Source organism: Triticum urartu, chromosome 3A (assembly GCF_056163025.1).
Source record: "Triticum urartu cultivar PI428250 chromosome 3A, HENAU_Tu73, whole genome shotgun sequence".
Taxonomy (NCBI): Eukaryota; Viridiplantae; Streptophyta; class Magnoliopsida; order Poales; family Poaceae; genus Triticum; species Triticum urartu.
In genome coordinates this window covers 425,504,054-425,529,934 of record NC_141875.1, presented here as the reverse complement: position 1 = coordinate 425,529,934, position 25,881 = coordinate 425,504,054, and the positions used below count along the sequence as shown (strand labels likewise).

Below are 25,881 nucleotides of genomic sequence, written 5' to 3'. Positions count from 1 at the left end.
ATGTCATCTATTTATACGTGGCAAAATGAATGGTGATGAAGGCGTGTGGGCGATCTGCAAACGCTACGTGTGGGCGTTAGTTTTTCCAAAACATTAAATTTGGCCCCGGGCGGACGCATGTGTCCGTATGGACGCCTCCTTTCTGTATTGGTGCCTGCTCTGAAGAGGCACATTTTACCTTTTTTGTTTGTTTGTTTGTTTTCAGGCACCTTTTCCCTGTATAAACCAACTTTGGTAACAGTTGTGTTCCTCGTAACCGGTGTGAACAACACGTACTTAACCATGTACAAATACCCAGTTTTAGGATACAATGAAACAGTCTAGTAGTAGTTCACTTGATTCAATCTACTTCTTACACTTACCAAGTTACCCCACAGGTAACTTACCCACGACAGGTCGACAAAGCTGCAAGACAAGATGACGATCAGAGACTCTTGAGTATAATCTGCGCTCCATGCTGAGGATGCAGTGTGATGACTGTGTACGGCGCATGCGTGTAGGAAGGTGAGAGCTGGAACTCGAAACGCTGAAGGATCATGCTGAGCGCCATCTTGGCTTCCAGCATCGCGAAGTTCTGGCCGATGCAAATCCTCGGGCCCCAGCCGAACGGGAAGAAGACCGGCTGGTCCTTGGTTGCCTTGGAGATCCCCTCCGCAAACCTCTCCGGCTTGAACTCCAGCACGTCTTTCCCCCATACATCCGGGTTGTGGTGAACCATGATTATCGGCAGCTCCAGCAGCACGCCCGCAGGGTAGGTGATACCTCCAATCTGCATCTCTCTGGATGTCTTCCGGTTCAGCGTAACCGCCGGTGGGTACAGCCTGAGCACCTCATACAGTATCATCGTCACCTGGACAAGGAAATCCGAGCCAAATCATAGTCAGCAATGGCTTCTAGGCGAGACTTAAAAGTAAAGTGTGAGAGACACTTGCCGTTTTGAGTCGACTGAGGCCGTCGAAGTTGGGCTTGTCCTTGCCGAAGACGCTGAGGACTTCTTCCCTGGCCCGATCCTGCCACTCGGGGTGCATGCCCAGGACGACCAGCGTCCAGGTGAGCAGCACGGACGTGGTCTCCATCCCCGCGAAGTAGAAGAGCTTGCACTCCTCGATCACATCCTCGGTGCTCATCCTCATCCTTGACGTCCCCCTCTCCTTGTTCGACTGCAGCATCAGGCCAAGCAAGTCGTCGCCGCCAAGCCCGTCGTTCTCCATTGCGCGCTCCCGCTTCTCGATGATGCCTCTCAGGAGCCCTTCAATCTCTCGGTTGATCTGCTTCATCCTCTTGTTGTTTTCAGTCGGAAAGAAGCTGAAAAAGGCCAGTCGCATCATTCATGCTTACTTCCATTCTTACAAGGAAAAAACTTACTGTACTTCAGAATAAAAAGGACTGTCAAGAGTAATTGGTACAGGAAGTGTGCAGCTTACAGGTAGCCTGGGATGTACATATACTGGAAGGCCTTGATAATTCGCTCTGCTTGCTCTGCCTGAAGCTGGAAGATCCTTCGCCCTTCCATGAAGCTGCTACCGAACGACGTGCGAGAGATCACGTCTCCGGTTAGGTTCTGGAAATCCTCCCATATGTCTATTTCATGTGATCCATCAGAACCGGCTAATTTACTTTCCCAGCTGCTTATCAACTCGGTGCAGCATGTCGAGAAAGCCGGCAACATGCTCTGTAAACAGCTTCAGTTAGCGCGCGTGCACACACACCCTGATCGGGTTAGGAGCTAGCCTAGTAAGAAAGAATAGTACTACCTTGAGCTTTTCGAGATGGAAAGCGGGGTTTAAGATTCTTCTGTGCATCGCCCATTTCTCACCGTCGTAGCTCGCAAGCCCAAGGGCTATCAGTTTTCCCAGACGTTTGTTGGTGAATTTTTCGAAATGGCCGGACTTGTCAGATAGGATCTCTCTCACTAGCTTTGGCTCTGCTATGACCATCCTTAGGACTGGTCCAAACCAGGTGATGCAAACGTTGCCTACATGCAGTTCAAAACTGATTGCCGTCAGAAACTTTTGGGGAAAATGATTTTTTTTCCGCGGGAATTGGAGAAAAAATGAAGTTGAGACAGCAATAATATCTTGTTTTTAATGCTACCTTGAGCAGGATTAATTCATCAGATGCCCGTACAAGAAGAGCAATAGTAACATAGATACTTCAGTATACTGTAACATCAATTTTCATGTCGGGAAAACGAAAAAAAAGAAAGACATATTGGACCAGAGAGAAATTCAACTTGAGCAACAACAAAATTCTCCTACCGTGTTCCTTGACGATGTTGACGAGTTGTGGCGCCACACGGGGTACAATGTCGTGGCACAGCGGCATGGGCTTGGACCGAGCCTCCTCGTTGAGCCGGCCGTTGTCCGCGAGGTCCCCGGCGGGAAAGCGGTACGCCGTGCCGCCCAGGCCCTGCGCCCTGAGCGCCTGGCTGAGCCGCCGTGGCCTCAGCCAGCATGTCTCGGCGGCCCGGGAGACCGCCCACAGGAGGACGAGCAGCGCAGCGAGACCGCAGAGCAGGCTCAGCGATGAAGGAGAAGACACATCACCTCCGACTCCGAGTCTAGTTGCTGCTACGTCGACCTCCATTAGTTTCTTACTGCAATAATAAAACTGTGTGGTAGTGCGGTACAACTAGAGCAGGTGCGGTGGAAGATGGTCCCAATGTTATATAGGCACAGCAAGTGTCGTCGACATGATACGATGGTGGGTGCTCTGCTCTGCTTGGCATCACATGTTTTTCTTATCTTCTCGTTTCTTCTTTGTCGTCACAACATTTTCGCGGTTACCGATGGGAATTGTGGAAAACGATGTGCCACACACCAAGGACAAGCAAAAGGCTGGATTCGCTTGTTTGTTGTTGTTTTCATCGGCAAAGCGTGGCAAGAAACCCAAGCGGAGACGTTGTAATAACTGTTAATAAATCAGGATGTTGCCTTCATTTTCGTGGAATCGAGAGCAACCGCGGAGCCGAAGGATGCCGTCGCTTGGCGTTTGCGGATACCTGCTTCTTTTGTTCTTATTATGTATGTATGACCTACGCAGATACGTAAGTAGTTGTTTGGATACAGCTCGGTTTCTAGAAAACGGATTTTAGGTGAAATTTGAGGAAAAGGACTTTTAGTTAGTTTTCTGTTAACGAAATTTCTTGCAGTTCTTTTTTTATGAAAGGTTATCATTATTGACAAAGGATGGATTTTATTTACTCAAAATGAAGCATCGAGAAAATATATAACACAATGAGCACACGCCCAACCTCTACATAGCAATAAGCCGCGGGAGGCGCTCCTGTGGTGGCAGGCCGGGTTCACGGATCTCGCCCGACCCAGATGGGCTTGGGTGGGCCGGTGGCTCGGTTCTGCGGCGATGGGCTAGCGTGGTGTGCCTGACCACGCCGGCTGTTAGGCATCGTGGTGGTGTCGTGGCCGGTCAGGCGGCGGCGGCTGGACCCTTTTTGTCTAGTCCCCGTCGGAGAAGACGGCGATCCGTGCACAAAACGCTTGATGGAGGTTCTTTGAACCGATCTGGGTGAAAACTTGCTCTCGGCTAGCTGCCAAGGCCGGCGATGGCAGTGCTCTTCTGTGCCGTTTCCTTCTTAAAGGCATCACCGTTGAGAAGTTTCAGACCATTGTCTGCTACCTCCAGGGGAAACTCTAGATCAGTAGATCGGATGACGGCGGCGCTTTTGTGTCGTCTCCCCCTTGGGGGCGTCATTCTTGGAGGTGTATACGGGCTCGAGGGAACAGTGGACGGCATCTTTGGTGGAGCGGTGCTTCATCCTATACATTGATGGCGGCAGATCTCGACGGCATGGCGCAGTGGAGACTCGACGTCCGATGTGCGGCGATGAACTCGCGTAGGAGGATGACGTTGTCTAGCGTCGTGGTGGCATCGATGGCAGAGAGGTCTGGCAAGGTCGATGCGTCAGTATCTGCTCTGAAGATGGATCGATGAAAGACGGTGGTGACACTCCTTGCAGCGTGTGCATGTGGTGTACACTGAGAGTGCGCCGGACCGGTGTATGACCCAGTCCTGACATTGTGGCTTGGATGGGGTACTCGACTTTAGATGTTAGGCTTTGGTGTGATGTCTATTTGGTATTCGGCTCGGACATTCGGCACCCCTTCATCAAGAGGATAGGAGTAGCGACAAGTGTTTCCAAGATGGTAGCTTTAGACTTACTGATGTATTACTTTATAATGTCTTTGTGAATAATTAATAAAATAAGCATCGCCCAGATGCAGAGGGCAATGGTATATCCTCTTTTTCTAAAAAAATGTCAAAATTAAATACGACAATTTATCGATAGGCAATACAAGAATGAATCATTAGACGCTTGCGGCTACCTCCACGGCCACGCTCTCTCGCGCGGCGTTGATCTCCTTCTTTTGCCTAAAGCCACTATTGATCTTAGGGCATCTCCAACACTGACCCCTAAAACAGATACACTATTTGTTGACAGACTGGTCCCGTAAATGTATGTGGACGCTAATGCCGGAGCCGGCCATCCAATCTTGTCCCCTAAATGTCTGCCCTTATTTTTTCCTAAGACCGCAACACTCAAAATAACTATAGAAAATATCAGGATTCTTCCATAAATAACATGCAATATGCCTAGTGCAAAAATAGTTCAAATGTAAATATTACATCTAAAATAACTTGATGTTCAAGAAGTTTTTTGAAATCATCGTTTTCCCAATTCAACGATTCTCAAGTCATAATGGACATATGTCGTTCCACACATAAATGTGTGTGAGTGACCCGCCCTCTGTCCTGTAGTACAACAAGACAACATGTGCTGACTATATAATGTGTAAAGCAACATTGAGTGAATGAATTAACCAACATGTAGAGCAATAAGAAGTACAACTTATGATCGCCATGGTTGATGTCGGAGTAATGGGCCACGGGTAGCCTAACCCGAGTCCCTGAGCATTTCGAGACATCGGGCCGCCTGCGCCCCTCAAGCGTCAAGGACGAAGCGCCGCCTTCTGGTGGCTGGCTGGCTCAAGCGGCCGGCTGCCAGAGGACGGCCCCAAGACGGGCCGGTGATACGTCTCCAACGTATCTATAATTTTTGATTGCTCCATACTATATTATCTACTGTTTTGGACATTATTGGGCTTTATTATCCACTTTTATCTTATTTTGGAGACTAACCTATTAACCGGAGGCCCAGCTCAGAATTGTTTTTTTTTCCTATTTCATAGTTTCGCAGAAAAAGAATATCAAACGGAGTCCAAACGGAATGAAACCTTTGGGAACGTGATTTTTGGAACGAACATGATCCGGGAGACTTGGACTCCACGTCAAGAAATAAAAGAGGAAGCCATGAGGTAGGGGGCGCGCCTAACCCCCCCCCCCCAGGCGCTCCCTCCACCCTCGTGGGCCCCCTGTTGCTCCACCGACGTACTCCTTCCTCCTATATATACCTACGTACCCCCAAACGATCAGGGACGGAGTCAAAAACCTAATTCCACCACCGCAACCTTCTGTATCCACGAGATCCCATCTTGGGGCCTGTTCCGGAGCTCCGTCGGAGGGGGCATCCATCACAGAGGGCTTCTACATCAATACCATAGCCTCTCCGATGAAGTGTGAGTAGTTTACCTCAGATCTTCGGGTCCATAGTTAGTAGCTAGATGGCTTCTTCTCTCTTTTTGAATCTCAATACAATGTTCTCCCCCTCTCTTGTGGAGATCTATTCGATGTAATCTTCTTTTTGTGGTGTGTTTGTTGAGACCGATGAATTGTGGGTTTATGATCAAGATTATCTATGAACAATATTTGAATCTTCTCTGAATTCTTTTATGTATGATTGGTTATCTTTGCAAGTCTCTTCGAATTATTAGTTTGGTTTGGCCTACTAGATTGATCTTTCTTGCAATGGGAGAAGTGTTTAGCTTTGGGTTCAATCTTGCGGTGTCCTTTCCCAGTGACAGTAGGGGCAACAAGGCACGTATTGTATTGTTTCCATCGAGGATAACAAGATGGTTTTTTTATCATATTGCATGAATTTATCCATCTACATCATGTCATCTTTCTTAAGGCGTTACTCTATTTTCATGAACTTAATACTCTAGATGCATGCTGGATAGCGGTCGATGAGTGGAGTAATAGTAGTAGATGCAGGCAGGAGTCGGTCTACTTGTCTCGGACGTGATGCCTATATACATGATCATACCTAGATATTCTGATAACTATGCTCAGTTCTGTCAATTGCTCAACAGTAATTCATTCACCCACCGTAAAATACTTATGCTCTTGAGAGAAGCCACTAGTGAAACCTATGGCCCCCGGGTCTATCTTCATCATATTAATCTTCCAATACTTAGTTATTTCCTTTGCTTTTTTACTTTGCTTTTATATTACTTTGCATCTCTATCACAAAAATACCAAAAATATTATCCTATCATATCTATCAGATCTCACTCTCGTAAGTGACCGTGAAGGGATTGACAACCCCTTATCGCGTTGGTTGCGAGGAGTTATTTGTTTTGTGCAGGTACAAGGGACTCGCGCGTAGCCTCCTACTGGATTGATACGTTGGTTCTCAAAAACTGAGAGAAATACTTACGCTACTTTACTGCATCATCCTTTCCTCTTCAAGGAAATCCAACGCAGTGCTCAAGAGGTAGCAAGAAGATTTCTGGCGCCGTTGCCGGGGAGTCTACGCAAAAGTCAACATACCAAGTACCCATCGCAACCCTTATCTCCCGCATTACATTATTTGCCATTTGCCTCTTGTTTTCCTCTCCCCCACTTCACCCTTACCATTTTATTCGCTCTCTCTCTATCCTCCCTCTCTTTCTCTATTTGCCTCTTCTTGCCCGTTTCTTGTTTGCTCGTGTGTTAGATTGCTTGCTTGTCATTATGGCTAGTCCTCTATCCTCTCTGTTGTCTCCCGATAATGAAGTCCTAAATTTTAAACAAAGGGATGGAGAAAGTCTGAAAGATGCTTGGTATAGAATTTGCAATGCTCAAAATAGATCTACTAGGAAGCAATCTACTTCCGTTCTTCTCTGCAAATTTTATGTAGGTGCTAATCCTTGGTATAGATATATCCTTGATACCATTACCAGAGGGAATTTCTTAGGTAGCCATACTTTTGATTCTTATAATGCTATGATAGATTTGTTTGGCTCACCCCCTCTTTTGGTTAATGGAACTGTATTAACTTTGGAGCATGTAATGCAAAGGCTCAAAACTATTGAAAATAAGGTTGCTACCGTAGAGTTAATTGAAAATTTGGATAAAAAGATCCACAACTGAATCTCTCAATATGGATCTAAAGTTGGAGTCACTTTGAAAAATATTAAAGAGAAGGAACCCATAGTTAATGAGAAAATAAATCATGATTCCACTAGGATCGATAAACTTGAAGATATCATTACCAACTTGGGAACCGCTTTTTCTTCCGTAAAGAATACTCCAAATCCTCCTACTAAAATCACCAAGCTTATGTATGTTCCTAAAAATAAGGGTGAATCCTTTAGTAAGGAAACTGCGGATCTCAAATCTATAAGTATTCATTCCAATCTTGTTGCTATCATTAAGGAACCATTTGTTACAAATGAATTTTTCGATCTTGTGCCTAAAAGTTTGATAATAACTAAAAAGAAAGAAATTTCTAAGGATAATAGATGTCTCATTGAAGAATTGCCTACCAAAGATGGCAATACTTAGATCTATCCTTGCTTTTTATGCCTAACTAGGGGCGTTAAACGACAGCGCTTATTGGGAGGCAACCAAATTTTATTTTTATTCCTTGCTTTTTTTCTCCTGTTTAGTAATAAATAATTTATCTAGCCTCTATTTTTCTTGTGTTTTTTGTGTTTAATTAGTGTTTGTGGCAAGTAGAACCGTTGGGAAGACTTGGTGAAAGTCTTGATATCTTGCTGTAAAAAACAGAAACTTTAGCGCCCACGAGAACTGCTGCCATTTTTATTTGGAAAGTGATATTTAGTTAATTCTTTTTTCAGATGATTAATATATAAATTCCTCACGTCCAGCATTTTATTTTAGAATTTTTGGGGTTCCATATCTTGCGCTAGTTACAGATTACTACAGACTGTTCTGTTTTTGACAGATTCTGTTTTTCGTGTGCTGTTTGCTTATTTTGATGAATCTATGGCTAGTAAAATAGTTTATAAACCATAAAGAAGTTGGAATACAGTAGGTTTAACACCAATATAAATAAATAATGAGTTCATTACAGTATCTTGAAGTGGTCTTTTGTTTTCTTTCGCTAACGGAGCTCACGAGATTTTCTACTTTAAGTTTTGTGTTGTGAAGTTTTCAAGTTTTGGGTAAAGATTTGATGGATTATGGAACAAGGAGTGGCAAGAGCCTAAGATTGGGGATGCCCATGGCACCCCCAAGATAATCTAAGGACACCTAAAAGCCAAAGCTTGGGGATGCCCCGGAAGGCATCTCCTCTTTCGTCTACTTCCATCGGTAACTTTACTTGGAGCTATATTTTTATTCACCACATGATATGTGTTTTTCTTGGAGCGTCTTGTATGATTTGAGTCTTTGCTTTTTAGTTTACCACAATAATCCTTACTGTACACACCTTTTGAGAGATCCATACATGATTTGGAATTTGTTAGAATACTCTATGTGCTTCACTTATATCTTTTTGAGTTATATAATTTTGCTCTAGTACTTCACTTATATCTTTTAGAGCACGGTGGTGGATTTGTTTTATAGAAACTATTGATCTCTCATGCTTCACTTATATTATTTTGAGAGTCTTAAATAGCATGGTAATTTGCTTAAATAATCCTAGGTATTCAAGATTAGTAAAAATATATTCTTATGAGTGTTTTAAATACTAAGAGAAGTTTGATGCTTGATGATTGTTTTGAGGTATGGAGGTAATAATATCAAAGTCGTGCTAGTTGAGTAGTTGTGAATTTGAGAAATGCTTGTGTTGAAGTTTGCAAGTCCCGTAGCATGCACGTATGGTAAACGTTATGTAACAAATTTGAAACATGAAGTGTTCTTTGATTGTCCTCCTTATGAGTGGCGGTCGGGGACGAGCGATGGTCTTTTCCTACCAATCTATCCCCCTAGGAGCATGCGCGTAGTGCTTGGTTTTTGATGACTTGTAGATTTTTGCAATAAGTATGTGAGTTCTTTATGACTAATGTTGAGTCCATGGATTATACGTACTCTCACATTGCTAGCCTCTTCAGTACCGTGCATTGCCCTTTCTCACATTAAGAGTTGGTGCAAACTTCGCTGGTGCATCCAAACCCCGTGATATGATACGCTCTTTCACACACAAACCTCCTTATATCTTCCTCAAAACAGCCACCATACCTACCTATTATGGCATTTCCATAGCCATTCCGAGATATATTGCCATGCAACTTTCCACCATTCCGTTTATCATGACATATTCATCATTGTCATATTGCTTAGCATGATCATGTAGTTGACATAGTATTTGTGGCAAAGCCACCATTCATAATTCTTTCATACATGTCACTCTTGGTTCATTGCATATCCCGGTACACCGCCGGAGGCATTCATATAGAGTCATCTTTTGTTCTAGCATCGAGTTGTAATCATTGAGTTGTAAATAAATAGAAGTGTGACGATCATCATTTTCTAGAGCATTGTCCCAAGTGAGGAATTAAAAAAAGGGAGAGAAAGGCCATAAAAAAAGAAGGCCCAAAAAAAGAGAGAGAAAAAGAGAGAAGGGACAATGCTACTATCCTTTGCCACACTTGTGCTTCAAAGTAACACCATAATCTTCATGATAGAGAGTCTTTTGTTTTGTCACTTTCACATACTAGTGGGAATTTTTCATTATAGAACTTGACTTGTATATTCCAACAATGGGCCTCCTCAAGTGTCCTAGGTCTTCGTGAGCAAGCAAGTTGGGTGCACACCCACTTAGTTTCTTTTATTGAGCTTTCATACATCTATAGCTCTAGTGCATCCATTGCATGGCAATCCCAACTCCTTGCATTAACATCAATCGATGGGCATCTCCATAGCCCATTGATTAGCCTCGTTGATGTGAGACTTTCTCCTTTTTGTCTTCTCCACATAACCCCCATCATCATATTCTATTCCACCCATAGTGCTATGTCCATGGCTCGCGCTCATATATTGCGTGAAAGATTATAGGTTTGAGATTACTAAAGTATAAAACAATTGCTTGGCTTGTCATCGGGGTTGTGCATGATGAGAGCATTCTTGTGTGACGAAAATGGAGCATGACTAAACTATATGATTTTGTAGGGATGAACTTTCTTTGGCCATGTTATTTTGAGAAGACATAATTGCTTAGTTAGTATGCTTGAAGTATTATTATTTTTATGTCAATATGAACTTTTATCTTGAATCTTTCGGATCTGAATATTCATACCACAATTAAGAAGAATTACATTAAATTATGCCAAGCAGCACTCCGCATCAAAATTATATTTTTTATCATTTACCTACTCGGGGACGAGCAGGAATTAAGCTTGGGGATGCTTGATACGTCTCCAATGTATCTATAATTTTTGATTGCTCCATGCTATATTATCAACTGTTTTGGACATTATTGGGCTTTATTATCCACTTTTATATTTTTTTGGGACTAACCTATTAACCGGAGGCCTAGCCCAGAATTGCTGTTTTTTTGCCTATTTCAGAGTTTCGCAGAAAAGGAATATCAAACGGAGTCCAAACGGAATGAAACCTTCAGGAATGTGATTTTCGGAACGAACATGATCCAGGAGACTTGGACCCTACGTCAAGAAATAAAGGAGGAAGCCACGAGGTAAGGGGGCGCGCCTACCCCCCCCCCCCCAAGCGCGCCCTCCACCCTCGTGGGCCCCCTGTTGCTCCATCGACGTACTCCTTCCTCCTATATATACCTACGTACCCCCAAACGATCAGGGACGGAGCCAAAAACCTAATTCCACCGCCGCAACCTTCTGTATCCACGAGATCCCATCTTGAGGCCTGTTCCGGAGCTCCCCGGAGGGGGCACCCATCACGGAGGGCTTCTACATCAATACCATAGCCTCTCTGATGAAGTGTGAGTAGTTTACCTCAGACCTTCGGGTCCATAGTTATTAGCTAGATGGCTTATTCTCTCTTTTTGGATCTCAATACAATGTTCTCCCCCTCTCTTGTGGAGATCTATTCGATGTAATCTGTTGAGACCGATGAATTGTGGGTTTATGATCAAGATTATCTATGAACAATATTTGAATCTTCTCTAAATTATTTTATGTATAATTGGTTATCTTTGCAAGTCTCTTCGAATTATCAGTTTGGTTTGGCCTCCTAGATTGATCTTTCTTGCAATGGGAGAAGTGTTTAGCTTTGGGTTCAATCTTGCGGTGTCCTTTCCCAGTGACAGTAGGGGCAGCAAGACACGTATTGTATTGTTGCCATCGAGGATAACAAGATGGTTTTTTTATCATATTGCATGAATTTATCCCTCTACATCATGTCATCTTGCTTAAGGCGTTACTCTATTTTCATGAACTTAGTACTCTAGATGCATGCTGGATAGCGGTCGATGAGTGGAGTAATAATAGTAGATGCAGGTAGGAGTCGGTCTACTTGTCTCGGAAGTGATGCCTATATACATGATCATACCTAGATATTCTCATAACTATGCTCAATTCTGTCAATTGCTCAACAGTAATTCGTTCACCCACCGTAAAATACGTATGCTCTTGAGAGAAGCCACTAGTGAAACCTATGGCCCCCGGGTCTATCTTCATCATATTAATCTTCCAATACTTAGTTATTTCCTTTGCTTTTTTACTTTGCTTTTATTTTACTTTGCATCTCTATCACAAAAATACCAAAAATATTATCCTATCATATCTATCAGATCTCACTCTCGTAAGTGACCGTGAAGGGATTGACAACCCCTTATCGCGTTGGTTGCGAGGAGTTATTTGTTTTGTGCAGGTACAAGAGACTCGCGCATAGCCTCCTACTGGATTGATACCTTGGTTCTCAAAAACCGAAGGAAATACTTACGCTACTTTGCTGCATCATCCTTTCCTCTTTAAGGAAATCCAACGCAGTGCTCAAGAGGTAGCAGCCGGCTCCCAGCAGGCGGCCTCCAGAGAAGCCGGCTCCTGCCAGGTGGCCCGCGGCGCTCTTACAGTCTGTGCCCCCAGAAAGTAGACAAGACAGGATGTGGCTATAGTGTAGCCCATCACCCCCATATCCAGGGCGGGGCGCGGCCACAGTGTCCTGTACCGGCCGGGATCTCTGCACGACGCGGCATTGTTGCCATCCCGCCCTTGACGTCACCACCGTCAGGTGGACCCCTGTTCCCACGACGACCTGTCGGTATGGCCTGCAGGCGGCGGGCCCTACCAGGCAGCGAGAGCCCATAGGGCGGCAGCACCTGACCAGTCGGACCCGAGGGAGGCTGGCCTCTAGCAGGCGGCCCACTCTTCCCTCGGAGTCCACGCGCCATTAATCAGACGAGACACGGTGTGGCTACAGTGATATCCCACCAGACGGTGGGACTGTAGCCCCCCCCCCCCCCCGACCAAGCACACATCATTAGCATTATGGCTACACTAACAAGCAGCCGGCCAGGCCCGCAAGTGGCGTAGGCGGCCTGTCGGCTCCGTACCAGGCCAGCCGGCATGGCCCACCAGGCGGCGGGCCCCAGCGGCCGGCGATAGGAGACACTGACAGCCGGGTCCTACACCCGGCCAGATTACTATTGTACCCCTAGGGGCTAGGCCAATATAAACCTCTCAGGGCACCCATGCAAAGGATTCCCAACCTGTTAGACCTAAACACACACATAGAAAGAGGAGAGAGCTAGCCCTGCTTTCTTCTACCTCTAGCACATAGCTCGAGGAGCACCATTGTACTCGCTAGTGCCTTAGTGATCATGCGGAGACCCCGCAGAGCAGGACTAGGGGTGTTATCTCCTAGGAGAGCCCCGAACCTGGGTAAGATTCGCCGGCGTGCATGTCTTCACCTCATCCCGTTTCCTGGCACCGGCGACGTCCTACTAGCCCCCATCATGATTAGCCATCCTTTGGCATATGTCGCACCAAACCCCCGCCATTTGGCGCCCATCGTGGGGCTAGGTGCACCGTCGACCGGAGATCTGTTCTGGACGGGAAGCCTCTTCCTCCCTGCTGAGCGCAGCCAGCCAGGCACGCTAGATGGCGTTTGCACTGACGCGTTGCTTGGCGCGGAGGTCGCCTGCGCAGCAAGCTGCCTTGCCAACCTTGTTGGCGAGATCCGCCTCTCCGACGGGCCTGCATCCGACGCAGGCAACGACGGCCCCGAAAGCCGCCTCGTCAGCTTCCTCAACCAGCTCCACGTCGCCAACGAGCCGGCCGTCGACTTGGAGTCGGTCGGCTCCACTGACCCGATGCTCGTCAACTCCAACACGGCGTCGCTCGACGCATTCCCTACCAACATGGTGATCGTTGATGATCCTCTCCCCCGCGTCGACAGCGGCAGCTGCACCGTCACGGAGGTGCTCATCATCAGCCACGATGGAGTTTTCGGTGACGGTGCCCGAGACCCGCTCCAAGCAACGCTGTAAGACTGCACCCATCGCAGAAGATGCCGACGCCGAGACGCTGGAAGCCCGCCATGTCCATCTTGTCGAGAGCGCCAAGAAGCTAACCAGCATGAGACACCTTTCGGAGGCTTATCAGCGCGAGATGGACCGCGCCGTTGGCGGCACGCCGGCTCCTGGCGGGCCCAACCGCATCGGTACAGTCCAGCATTGCGGCGCGGCCATTGCCAGCATGTTCGGGGCCGATCGCCCCATATACGCCATGCCTATGGAGAACATACGAGCCGCCCAAGCGGCAGCAGATGAGCTGGGCAACCTGGATGGCGACGAGCGTCGCCACATGACGGAGCGCGTCCAGCGACTCATCGATGCGGCTGCCGAGCAGCAAGAAGTCGCCTGCCGCGCCGGAGACCCCAACCAGCGGAACGATGACCCGCCTCCCCGCCAGGAGCATGGCGTGACATCCCGGATGCCGACTGATGGCAACCACGGACGACGAGACAAGGAGCCGGCTGCCAGCCGCAGCCGGACGCACATCACCATCGAGCGCGACCAAGATGGCCACCCTCGTGCGGTGAACAACCAGGCGGCTACCGGCCTCCCCAACGCAGAGAAAAGCACGTGTCTCCGCCGCCTGTCGATCATCCGAGTCTTGGAGGCCGGCTTGGCCCCCGAGAAGGAATCAGAGAGAATGATGCCCACCACCGGATCGATTGTCTGAACCGATCCCTGGTGCTAAAAGAAGAAGACGCTCTGGGCCCGCCTTGCTTCAGGCCCCCGCATCAGAGATGAGCCCTTCCCCAAAGGGTTCACGCTCCCAGGAGATACGCCCAAGTATACCGCCTCCGTGAAGCCGGGGGACTGGCCGGTCGACTACTCCACCGCCATCAGCATTGCAAACGGAAACAAGCGTGTTGTTGTGAAGTATGTTCCACTCATGCTCCAGGGTACCGCCCAGACATGGTTGAACAGCCTGAAGCCCCACAGCATCAATAGTTGGGTAGATTTCACTAAGGCCTTCGTCCGCAACTTCACTAGCATGTACAAGCGGCCGCCCAAGCCTCGCCAGCTCTCCTTGTGCATCCAAGGCCCCAACGAATCGACTCGCGACTACCTCACGCATTGGGCCAAGCTGCACAACTCTTGCGAGGGCGTGCACAAGGTGCAAGCCATCGAGTACTTCATGGCCGGGTGCAGAGAAGGCACTTTGCTCAAACACCGGCTCCTCTGCGACGAGCCGATGACCCTCGACGAGCTGCTGATCATAGCAGACAAATACGCTACGGCCGATTCCTCCATGAAGACGGAGATTCAAGTTGATGCATCTAGCAAGGTGGCTCCTCAGGCTCCTTGGACCCCGGCTGGTGATACGAGTCGGCACCAGCAGCAAAGCGACAACAAGCGAAAAGCCCCGATGCCGGCTTCCACCAGCCGGCAGGTGGCATCAGTCAAAGACCGGCAGCCGGAAGGGCAGCCTCTTCCCAAGCGCCACAAAGGCGGCAAGCCCAACTGGTTGGCCGCCTTCTCCTATGAGCAGACTCTTGATGCTCCCTGCAAGTTCCACAGTGGCGCGAAGCCGTCCAACCACACCACCCGGAAGTGTCATTGGCTCACACGAATCTCCAAGGGCGAAGGGCTACAACCGCCGCCTGCTGGCCAGCTGCCTCCGCCTCCTCAGCAGCCGGCGACCCATCCAACAGTCGATGCCGTTCAAGATCAATTCCCTGAAGAACATGGATCGTATGTTGTTTTCACCAGTGTGGCCGATGACAGGTGCAGCCGGCGCCGACAGTCTCGTGAGGTGAATGTCGTAGCCATTGAAGCTCCAGACTTCATGCACTGGTCAAAGAGGCCAATCAGTTGGAGTCGGGCTGATCACCCAGAAGTAATGCCATCTCCAGGCTCTTACGCTTTGGTGTTGGAGGCCACCTTTGCCACGGAGAGGCGAGCTGCTCGTTTCTCCCGAGTCCTGATAGATGGTGGCAGCAGCATCAACATCCTGTATCGTGATACCATGGAGAAGTTGAAGATCAAACCCAAGCATCTCCTGCCCAGTCGGACTGTCTTCCACGGCATAGTTCCTGGCCTTTCTCACTCACCAATCGGCAAGATCCAGATAGATGTCCTCTTCGGGGATAAAGACCATTTCCGCTGAGAGCCCGTCTGTTTGAGGTGGTTGACCTAGAAAGCCCATACCACGCACTGCTTGGCCGACCTGCTTTAGCCAAGTTCATGGCGGTGCTACATTATGCCTACCTCAAGATGAAGATGCCGAGTGCCAAGGGAGTCATTACCATCTCCGTAGATTATCAGAAGTCGCCCGACTGTGCGGCCGCCAACAGCCTGCTGGCCGAGTCCCTTGTGATCGCTGCCGAGAAGTGGCTCCTTCACCGGGTTGTGACCATGGCCGGCAAGCAGCCGGACATGTCTCATGATCCCAAGGAGGCGGAAGCTGAAGGATCCTTCAAGCCGACCAAGGAGACAAAGAAGATACCATTGGACCCAGAGCACCCGGAGAGGTACGCGGTCATAGGCGCAAATCTTGACAGCAAATAGGAAAGCGAGCTCATCCATTTCCTCCATGAGAATCGAGACATCTTCGCATGGTCTCCCAAAGACATGCCAGGTGTCCCGATGAATTTCGCCGAGCACAAGCTACACGTCAGAGAAGACGCCAAGCCAGTCAAGCAGCCCCTCCGCCGACTGTCGGAGGAAAAGAGAAGAATCGTTGGGGAAGAGATCGCACGTCTGTTGGCAGCCGGCTTCATCATGGAAGTTTTCTTCACAAAATGGCTTGCCAACCCCAGTCCTTGTACTGAAGAAGAATAACAAATGGTGCATGTGCATTGACTACACCAGCCTTAACCAGGCCTGCCCAAAGGATCCGTTTGCTCTGCCACGGATAGGCCAAGTGATAGAATCCACAGCCAGATGCGAGCTGTTGAGTTTTTTGGATGCCTACTCAGGATATCATTAGATCAAGTTGAACCCGGCAGGCCGTCTGAAGACCGCATTCATCACACCATTTGGAGCCTTCTGCTACCTGACTATGACATTCGGCCTAAGAAATGCCGGTGCCATTTTTCAGTGTTGCATGCAGAAGTGCCTCCTCAAGCAACTCGGCAGAAATGCCCACGTCTACGTAGACGATATCATGGTGAAGATGGAGAAGCGCAACACACTCCTCGAAGATCTCAAGGAAACCTTTGAAAATCTGCGCCGATTTCAAATCAAGCTCAACCCGGAAAAGTGCGTGTTCGGTGTACCAGCCGGCCAGCTCCTTGGCTTCCTGGTCTCAGAACGCAGCATTGAGTGCAACCCTGTGAAGATCAAAGCCATCGAGGATGGAGAAGCCCACCCGACTGCGAGACGTCCAGAAATTCACCAGCTGCTTGGTGTCCATCAGCCGGTTCATCAGTTGGCTGGGCGAGAAGGCTCTTCCCCTGTACCAGCTCATGAAGAAGACCACTCATTTCGAGTGGAATGACCAGGCGGATGATGCTTTTCTCCAGCTGAAGAAGATGTTGACCACGCCGCCTGTCCTGGCGGCTCCGACTGTTGAAGAGCCCATGTACCTTTACATCGCCGCCACCAGCCGGGTGGTCAGCACAGTCGTAGTTGTGAAGCGCAAGGAAGACGATAAGGCATTACTAGTCTAGAGGCTGGTGTATTACCTAAGTGAAGTGTTGTCCGCCTCCAAGCAGAACTACCCCCACTATCAGAAGATGTGCTACGGCATGCATTTCACCGCCAAGAAGCTGAAGCCATACTTTCAGGAGCACCCAATCACTGTTGTCTGCACCGTCCCACTCGCTGAGATCATTGGCAACAGAGATGCTTCTGGCCGAGTGGCCAAATGGGCCATCAAGTTGGCCCCCTACACCATCTACTACCAGCCTCACACCGCCCTCAAGTCCCAAGCACTGGCCGACTTCCTCGTCGACTGGGCCGAGACCCAGTACCTGCCGCCAGCGCCAGACTCCACCCATTGGCGGATGCATTTTGATGGTTCAAAGATGCACACTGGTTTGGGAGCCGGCATCGTCCTCACCTCTCCCAAAGGCGACAAGCTCAAGTACACGTTGCAAATCCACTTTGCCGCCTCCCACAATGTGGCCGAGTATGAAGCATTAATACACGGCCTCCGGTTGGCCAAGGAAATCGGCATCCGTCGGATCCTATGCTACGACGACTCCGACTTGGTGGTCCAGCAGTCTTCTAGTGATTGGGACGCCAAGGATGCAAATATGGCAAGCTACCATTTTTTCGTCCAGCAACTCAGTGGATACTTCGAGGGGTGCGAGTTCCTTCATGTGCCAAGAGCCGATAATGAGCAAGCAGATGCCTTGGCACGAATCGGCTCCACCCAGCCAGCAATGCCAGCTGGTGTCTCCCTTCAGCGCCTCCTTAAGCGTCGATCAAGCCCTCTCCGGAATCTGAGTCCATCTTTGTGCCGGCTCCTCCCGGGGTCGACAGATCTCACTCTAGGGCTGCGGCAGCCGGCTCGCAGACCTCGACAGTTGGCACGGGTAGTGTGACAGTCGCACCCGGCCCGGAAACTTCACAACCCGGCCCGGGGACTGCAACAGTCGGCCCGACGACCTCACCAAGCGGCTCGGGGACTACAGCAGTCGCACCCAGCCCGAGGGCTGCGGCAGTCGGCCCGGCGACCTCACCAAGCGGCTCGGGGACTACAGCAGTCGCACCCGGCCCGAGGGCTGCGGCAGTCGGCCCGGGGACTTCATCGACACAGCAAGCGGCAGCCGACTCCAACTCGCCGACTCCCAGCCCAACCGCCCTCGTGCAAGTTGCAGCTCTGGTAGTCGAAGAAATAGCAGCACCTTCATGGGCGCAGCCCATCCTCAACTTTCTGGCGAACAAAGAGCTGCCGACTGATGAGATCTCAGCCCGACAAGTGCAACGTCGGTCAGCAGCATACATCATTGTCAACAGAGAACTTGTGAGGCGCAGTGTCACTGGTGTGTACCAGCGCTGCGTGGAACCGGAGAAAGGCGAAGCAATCCTCAAAGACATCCACCAAGGCGAGTGCGGCCACCACGCAGCTTCCAGATCACTCGTGGCCAAAGCTTTCCGCCCAGTTTCTTCTGTCCGACTGCCTTGGAGGATGCCAAGGATCTAGTCAAGCATTGCAAGGAGTGTCAGAAGTTCAGCTCGCGGCAACATCTACCGGCTTCTGCACTCAAGACCATTCCCTTAACATGTCCTTTTGTCATCTGGGGCTTGGATATGGTGGGACCATTCAAGACAGCACGCGGCGGGATGACCCATCTGCTTGTCGCCGTGGACAAATTCACCAAGTGGATAGAAGCAAAGCCAATCAAGAAGTTGAATGGTCCGACTGCCGTGACTTTCATTGCAGATATCACCACTCGGTATGGAGTACCACACAGCATCATCACGGATAATGGCACAAATTTTGCTAAAGGAGCGTTGGCCCGATTCTGCACGACGCAGGGCATCCGATTGGACCTAGCGTCCGTTTCCCATCTGCAGTCAAACAGCCAAGTTGAGCGAGCAAACGACCTCATCCTTTCTGGCATGAAGCCCCGACTGGTCGAGCCTCTAGAGCGGTCGGCCGGCTGCTGGATTGATGAGCTACGGGCTGTCCTCTAGAGCCTGCGCACAACTCCAAACAAGTCAACCGGCTTCATGCCTTTCTTCCTCGTCTACGGTGCAGAAGTCATCATCCTGACGGACATTGAGTTCGACTCACCTCGCGTCACCATGTACACCGAGGCAGAAGCAAAAGAAGCACGAGAAGACGGCGTCGATTTGCTGGAGGAGGGCCGGCTGTTAGCACTCAGTCGTTCCGCCATCTACCAGCAGAGCCTGCGACGCTACTACAACCGGAAGGTCAAGCCAAAATCTTTCCAGGAGGGAGACCTTGTGCTCCGGCTGATCCAGCGAACAGCCGACCAGCACAAGCTCTCGGCACCTTGGGAAGGCCCATTCATCATTAGCAAAATTTTGGGCAATGACTCCTACTACCTGATCGAGACGACTCCGGCAAAGAGACAGAGCGGCCGTGGAATGCAAACCTCCTTCAAAGATTTTACAGTTGATGTAGTATGTACCACGCTATCTTTTCTATTAAGTACGAAGACTCTGGGTCCCCCGAGAAGAGCTCGAGGGCTACCCTCTTTTCTATATACGATAAGTATTATGCCTATGAATGTGCTATTTCATTATTCCGCTTGGCACCGGGTTCGACCAGTCGGCCCGGGGGCTCGCCGCCTTGTACTATGTGGAGCTTCCTACAGTCGGACAAGTAGTGTGTTGGCACCTAAGCCTTCTTCTGCTAGAAGCCACAACTCGCAGAGCGACTGTTCGGTGGGCAGGAGTTACGGGTAGGAAAGGGTGTCCACATGAAAAATGGCTAAGGACCCCAAGCATGCACATAGTTCAGGCCGGCGCCCCGCCTCATCGACCGGCTGATGAAACAGTCGGTCGGCCGGCCTCTACTTAACTTACTAACGCTCTAGTAGGCTAAGTACTTGCCCTCCCGAAAGCAACTAAGTACTTGACCAAGCCACAGTCCGAAGAGCGGTTGTTCGGCTGGCAAGACGGCAGCCAAGGGAGGGCGGCAAAGGAAAAAGGCCAAGGAGTAGAGAGCAAGAAAAGTAAGAACTCGGCAAAAGCACAACTTCTGAGAAAGCATATTTACATGTCAAAAGGCCCTTGGCCAGCATTCAACAAAGTTTGAAATACACCCCGCGGGTGGAATTGCGCAAATTTAACAAAGTTTGTCGAGACTGATAAAATAGGGAAAATAAAGATAAGTCGGCGGCCTAGGGAGCTGCAGAGGGGTCCGGCTGGGTGGCGTAGTCGGTGGCGCCGGTTGGTGGAGTGGACGGCTGGTCAGTCTCTGCTTGGTCGCCTCTAGTAGTAGTCGGCGCACTCGAGCGCAGCTTGTTGTTCGAGGCACGATCAAGCTGGGGCTGGCCGTCCGCTCCGACCTCTAGCGCTTCTTCTTTGCCTGCCTCGTCCTCCTCGTCTTCTCCCTCGTCGCTGGAGTCGATCATCTCGGCCGAGTCTTCATCATCCTCCGGGTTCAGCCCGAACCACTCTGGTGGCGCCTGGGCACCATCCTCAGCCAGCTCAGGAACGAAGATGCTGGTGTCGGTGTAGTCAGCAATCGCCGCTGCCCGTCTGACAAGGTCGCGCTCCACCACCACCAGCTCCTCTTGGGCCTCCTGCCAAAACGTGGTCAACTGGGCTAGATTTAGCCCAGGATACCACGCCTTGACGAACTCCAAGGCCCGACGCGCTCCAGCTCGGGCCGAGGAACCCTTCCAAGCCTCGAGGCGGCCGGCCGCCACCTCCAGCCAGTCGGCAGTCCGACTGGGAGTACGCGGGGCCTGCATGTCTAGCCAAAGGGCAGAGATCGCCTGGGCCCCGACACGCTGAAGACGGCGCAACATCTGATGAGCCGGCCGGAGGCGTGCTTGGATGCTGAGAAGTTGCTCGCTAAGAGTCCGGGGGGCGTCGGTAGCGATCTGCATGCCTTCCGCCCTCTGTTCCTCATGATAAGCCTCGATAGCCTCGTTGGCGGCGTTAGAATGGCCAGGAAAGAAGTCTGCTCAGGCAGAAAGCAAAAAGATCAGAAGTGAGAAGCCAGAAGCAGGATGCCGGCTTGATCGGCAGCCGGCAACCCAAAGAAAGAAAAAGAAGAAAGCTTACCATCAACCATGTCTTCAATCCTGCCGAAGCCGGACTTCAGCAGCGCCTCCTTGTCGGTCCAGGTGGAGCGTTCGGTCTCGAACTCGGCGAGGAGACTGTACTCCTTCACCTCCGCCTCCTTCCGGGCCTTCTGGAGAAGCTCCGCCTGCTCCACCAGTTGAGTGGCTAGTCGGTCGCGCTCCTGGGCCAGTGATACGTCTCCAACGTATCTATAATTTTTTATTGTTCCATGCTATATTATATTCTGTTTTGGACATTATTGGGCTTTATTATACACTTTTATATTATTTTTTGGGACTAACCTATTAACGGAGGCCAGCCCAGAATTGCAGTTTTTTGCCTATTTCAGAGTTTTGCAGAAAAAGAATATCAAACGGAGTCCAAGCGGAATGAAACCTTCGGGAACATGATTTTTGGAACGAACGTGATCTAGAGGACTTGGAACCTACGCCAAGAAAGCAACCAGGAAGGCACGAGGTAGGGGGGCGCGCCAACCCCCCCCCCCCCAGGCGCGCCCTCCACCCTCATGGGGCCCACGTTGCTCCACCAACGTACTTCTTCCTCCTATATATACCTACGTACCCCCAAACTACCAGATACGGAGCCAAAACCCTAATTCCACCACTGCAACCTTCTGTACCCGTGAGATCCCATCTTGGGGCCTTTTCCGGAGCTCCGTCGGAGGGGCATCGATCACGGAGGGCTTCTACATCAACACCATAGCCTCTCCGATGATGTGTGAGTAGTTTACCTCAGACCTTCGGGTCCATAGTTATTAGCTAGATGGCTTCTTCTCTCTTTTTGGATCTCAATACACTGTTCTCCCCCTCTCTTGTGGAGATCTATTCGATGTAATCTTCTTTTGCGGTGTGTTTGTTGAGATCGACGAATTGTGGGTTTATGATCAAGTTTATCTATGAACAATATTTGAATCTTCTCTAAATTCTTTTATGTATGATTGGTTATCTTTGCAAGTCTCTTCGAATTATCAGTTTGGTTTGGCCTACTAGATTGATCTTTCTTGTAATGGGAGAAGTGCTTAGCTTTGGGTTCAATCTTACGGTGTCCTTTCCCAGTGACAGTAGGGGCAGCAAGGCACATATTGTATTGTTGCCATCGAGGATAACAAGATGGGGTTTATATCATATTGCACGAGTTTATCCCTCTACATCATGTCATCTTGCTTAAAGTGTTACTATGTTCTTTTGAACTTAATACTCTAGATGCATGTTGGATAGCGGTCGATGTGTGGAGTAATAGTAGTAGATGCAGGCAGGAGTCGGTCTACTTGTCTCGGACGTGATGCCTATATACATGATCATACCTAGATATTCTCATAACTATGCTCAATTCTGTCAATTGCTCAACAGTAATTTGTTTACCCACTGTCGGTGTCAAAACCGGCGGATCTCGGGTAGGGGGTCCCGAACTGTGCGTCTAGGCCGGATGGTAACAGGAGGTAGGGGACACGAAGTTTTACCCAGGTTCGGGCCCTCTCGATGGAGGTAAAACCCTACGTCCTGCTTGATTAATATTGATGATATGGGTATTACAAGAGTTGATCTACCACGAGATCAGATAGGCTAAACCCTAGAAGCTAGCCTATGGTATGATTGTTGATGTGTATGTTGTCCTACGGACTAGAACCCTCCGGTTTATATAGACACCGAAGAGGGTTAGGGTTACATAAAGTCGGTTACAATGGTAGGAGATCCGATCATCCGTATCGCCAAGCTTGCCTTCCACACCAAGGAAAGTCCCTTCCGGACGCGGGACGGAGTCTTCAATCTTGTATCTTCATAGTCCAGGAGTCCGGCTGAAGGTATAGTTTGGCTATCCGAACACCCCCTAATCCAGGACTCCCTCAGTAGCCCCCGAACCAGGCTTCAATGACGATGAGTCCGGCGCGCAGATTGTCTTCGGCATTGCAAGGCGGGTTCTCCTCCAAATTCCGTGTACCTGTTTAAATAAAGTCCGGTTTCTTGTAGATGTTGCGCTCATTGGCTTCTACGCCCAATAATGGCTGTGTTCCATGTGTCAAACGAATATGAAAAGTCTGAGTGTTTTTACGTTCACACCCCTAGCCGTGTAAATGAGTTGCCCCTTTTTAAGGGGACGAGGATTTAGATCCAATCCACACCTTCTCCCCTCCACAAGTGTTCATCAGAGCGCATCCGACAAAGGTCCATTCCACCATGGCCAGCCGCCGCAACTCCTCCTCTCGCCCTTCTAGCCCTAAGCCTGGATATTGGGAGAGATGTTCTACTCCGCATAGCGAGCTAGTGACGCTTCAGACCAAGGGATTTCTCCCCCCGGCCTATATGGTCCCGGTCCGAGCCAGTCTTGCCATTTACAACGGCGGAGAGCAAGCAGAGAATGCCCCTAATCCATCCAAAGGAGAGCGGGTGTGCCTTGTTCCTTACTTAATAAGGGGGCTCGGATTTCCCATCCACCCGTTTCTCCGGGGGCTGCTGGAGTTCTACGGCCTCCAGCTACATCACCTCACGCCTGCCTCAGTATTGCATATCGCGGGCTTTGTAGCCCTCTGCGAACTGTTCTTTGGTATTGAAGCTCATTTCGGACTGTGGAAGGAGCTATTTTGCCTCGTGCCCCGTTCCAAGAAAGGGTCAATGTATCAAGTGGGCGGAGCCGAAGTATGGCGCATCACCGGGACCGGATATCTGTCCGGAACCCCAAAGAAGGCGTCCGAAGACTGGCCCTCGGAATGGTTCTATATAGAAGACATCCCGCTGCCGGATCCTGTCCGGATCGGCCTCCCAGAGTTCGATAGTGCTCCTTTAAAGAAACGCCTAAGCTGGCGTCCACGGAGCCCTCAAAGGGAAAGTGACAGGGACATCGTTTATCTCATGGGCCGAATAAGATTGTTGGCCCATTCCGGACTAACCATGATCGGAGTTATGGCCGAATGCATCATGTGGGGGGGGTGCAGCCGCTTCAGTACAGAAGCCACCCCATGTGGGATTTCAACGGGGAGGACGACGCCACCCGCTACGGCCATAAAGGGCCAGATCCAGTTGCTGCTCTATTAAAGATCTTGTCCACTTTGTACAAGGGAGAAGAGGAGGAATTTCTCCGCGTCAACCCACAGGGTGGATTCTCTATGCACAATCCCCCAAGCTGGGTAAGTGGTCGCATTTACTTGCTCATCCGTTTAGTGTTCCCATTGTTAAATACTTAGTCTGATGACTTCAACGCAGGAACTGTGCCGGGCCGTTAAGGACATAAGCAGCCCGCCTCCACAACCCGAGGACTCAGGACGGTCTCTCGACCCGGCCTCTCAAGAGGATCCGGATATATCGGTGGAGCTGATTGATGGAGTGTTCCATCAATTGAGCGAGGACAACGCCTTGGTAGCCATTACGTCCGATTACCCAGGGCTAATCCGAACACCCCAGGTACCTGAGACCGAAGTCCCTGTACCCGGGACAGGGGTCCGTCCACGCGTGTTTAATTTCCTGATTGCAACCGAACTTTACAGGGGAGGTTTTTGAGGCAGAAGGCTGAACCTACGGCGACAAGCCAACCAGGGGCCGCAGGTGTCGGGGGTTTGGTACGACATATGCCAATGGATGGCTTATCATGATGGGGGCGAGTAGAACGTCGCCGGTGCCTGGAAACGGGATGAGGCAAAGACATGCACGCCGGCGAATCTTACCCAGCTTCAGGGCTCTCCAGGGAGATAATACCCCTACTGCTGCTCTGCGGGGTCTCCGCATGATCACTATGGCCAAGTGTTTACACGGTTTCTTCTTGAGCTATTTCTTAGAGATAGGAGAGGGCAAGGCTAGATCTCTCCTTCTATCTGGTATGGTCTAGAGCTACTGGGTTCCAACCCTTTGCATGGGTGCCTTGGGGGGTTTATATAGGCCTACCCCCCAGGGGTACAATGGTAATTTGTCTGGGTGCGGGCCCAGCCGTCAGTGCCTTTGGCCTCCGATTTCCCCGCCGACTGCTGGGGCCCGCCGGTTGGTGGGCCCCGCCGACTGGTCTGGTACGGAGCCGACAGGTCGCGTCCGCCGCGGGCGGGTCTTGCCGGCTGCTGATTACTGTAGTCGTGCTTCTAATGATGCGGGCTTGGTCATGGGGTCGTGGCAACAGTCCTGCCGCCTGGCGGGCGATCAGTATTGCCACTCCCCATCGCATCTTGATTAATGGCGCATGGAGCCCAGGGGAGGGCTCGGCCGACTCCCCGGGCTGACTCCTGACGGATCCAACTGGTGGTCCTCTCGCCGTCTCCTAGGGTCTCACTGACTGGTGGGACCTGCTGCTTCCGGGCCGTTCAGACAAGCTGTCATGGGCGCAGGACTCGGTACTGTGGTGCTGATGTCAGGGACGGCAGGGCAACAGTGCCACGCCGCATGGAGATCTTCCCGAGTACGGCATGCTGTGGCCATGCCTGCCCTTGGTAAGGGGCGGGAGTGGGCTTCACTGTAGCCACGCCCCTGCCCCGTCCCCTTCAATGAGGTCATGGGTTTGCTGGAGTCGCCGGCCGACTCCCCAAAGTCGGCTTCTCTGGAAGTCCTCCCTGGGACTCGGCCATGAGCGGGCAGTCGGCCGCCCTGCCGTCGACTCCTTAGGAGGCGGCTCTTCGCCCTGGGGTCTTGAGGGGCGCAGCCTGCCCCGATGTCTTGAAA

General features: G+C 50.3%; 2 protein-coding genes across 2 annotated transcripts; both read right to left on the bottom strand.

Annotated features, from left to right (window-relative positions):
* Window positions 1–217: 217 nt before the first annotated feature.
* Window positions 218–2,643, bottom strand: LOC125544062 (cytochrome P450 CYP72A616). Its single transcript, XM_048707600.2, has 5 exons — window positions 2,259–2,643; window positions 1,755–1,975; window positions 1,425–1,672; window positions 933–1,305; window positions 218–850 (listed from the first exon to the last, which is right to left on the bottom strand). The coding sequence occupies exons 1-5, from the start codon at window positions 2,584–2,586 to the stop codon at window positions 425–427; spliced, it is 1,596 nt and encodes a 531-aa protein (XP_048563557.2). The 5' UTR covers window positions 2,587–2,643; the 3' UTR covers window positions 218–424.
* Window positions 2,644–20,334: 17,691 nt separating this feature from the next.
* On the bottom strand, window positions 20,335–25,542 carry LOC147979936 (uncharacterized). The gene is made up of 3 exons (XM_087515404.1): window positions 25,496–25,542; window positions 21,227–21,435; window positions 20,335–21,122 (listed from the first exon to the last, which is right to left on the bottom strand). Exons 1-3 carry the CDS (start codon window positions 25,540–25,542, stop codon window positions 20,335–20,337), a joined length of 1,044 nt encoding a protein of 347 aa, XP_087371530.1.
* Window positions 25,543–25,881: the final 339 nt, after the last annotated feature.

Coding starts and splice junctions, on each gene's coding strand:
- LOC125544062 (XM_048707600.2), bottom strand. CDS start 2,586: ATGGAGGTCGACGTAGCAGCAACTAGACTCGGAGTCGGAGGTGATGTG. Junction 1,673..1,754: donor TCCATCTCGAAAAGCTCAAG/GTAGTACTATTC, acceptor AGCTGTTTACAG/AGCATGTTGCCGGCTTTCTC. Junction 1,306..1,424: donor ATGTACATCCCAGGCTACCT/GTAAGCTGCACA, acceptor GGCCTTTTTCAG/CTTCTTTCCGACTGAAAACA.
- LOC147979936 (XM_087515404.1), bottom strand. CDS start 25,542: ATGACAGCTTGTCTGAACGGCCCGGAAGCAGCAGGTCCCACCAGTCA. Junction 21,436..25,495: donor GCAGCAGGTCCCACCAGTCA/GTGAGACCCTAG, acceptor AAAAAATTATAG/ATACGTTGGAGACGTATCAC. Junction 21,123..21,226: donor GATTGAAGACATGGTTGATG/GTAAGCTTTCTT, acceptor CTGCCTGAGCAG/ACTTCTTTCCTGGCCATTCT.